This window comes from Fukomys damarensis, unplaced genomic scaffold, assembly GCF_012274545.1.
Source record: "Fukomys damarensis isolate Sample0158 unplaced genomic scaffold, DMR_v1.0_HiC HiC_scaffold_25, whole genome shotgun sequence".
Taxonomy (NCBI): domain Eukaryota; kingdom Metazoa; phylum Chordata; class Mammalia; order Rodentia; family Bathyergidae; genus Fukomys; species Fukomys damarensis.
Window position 1 is genome coordinate 29368234 of NW_022900937.1, and position 450 is coordinate 29368683.

Here is a 450-nt window from a genome sequence, read left to right on the forward strand (position 1 = left end):
CTGCTTGTCGCGCACGAAGTCGGCGAACTCCTGCAGCACGCGCAGGCGGCCGCTGGCGTCTATGCGGCGCTTCTCCCGGATGAGGTCTTCCAGGCTGTGGAAGCGGGCGGTGTGGACCTTGTTCTCCCCCAGGTGCACCTTGAGATAGTACTGCTGCTGCGGGGGCTGCGTTCCCGCCTGCACCTCCCCTCCGGCTTTGAACTCGCGCTTGCCGAAGCGGCACCAGGCGGCGAAGCTCTCCGAGTTCGTCCAGCAGATCTCCTCGCCCTTGAGGCCCAAGTGGCCGCACGCGTTCTGCACCACCAGCTCGGCCACCAGCGGGCGGTAGCGGTACCAGCTATTCACCACCCGGCCCACGTTGGCCGCGCCCGCCTCGCACAAGCTGTCCTGGCGGATCTCGCCTTGATGCAGGTGGATGATGTGGCCGCCGCCCACGTAGACGGCCCAGTG

General features: G+C 67.6%; 1 protein-coding gene across 1 annotated transcript in view; it reads right to left on the bottom strand.

The window, feature by feature from the left end:
* Lratd1 (LRAT domain containing 1) overlaps nt 1-450 on the bottom strand; it is a 3740-nt gene that overhangs the window by 343 nt on the left and 2947 nt on the right. The window contains exon 3 of the mRNA XM_033756075.1: nt 5-450. This exon is cut by the window's right edge and continues 43 nt beyond it. Coding sequence (XP_033611966.1) covers nt 5-450 — 446 coding nt within the window. The remainder of the gene's footprint in view (nt 1-4) is intronic.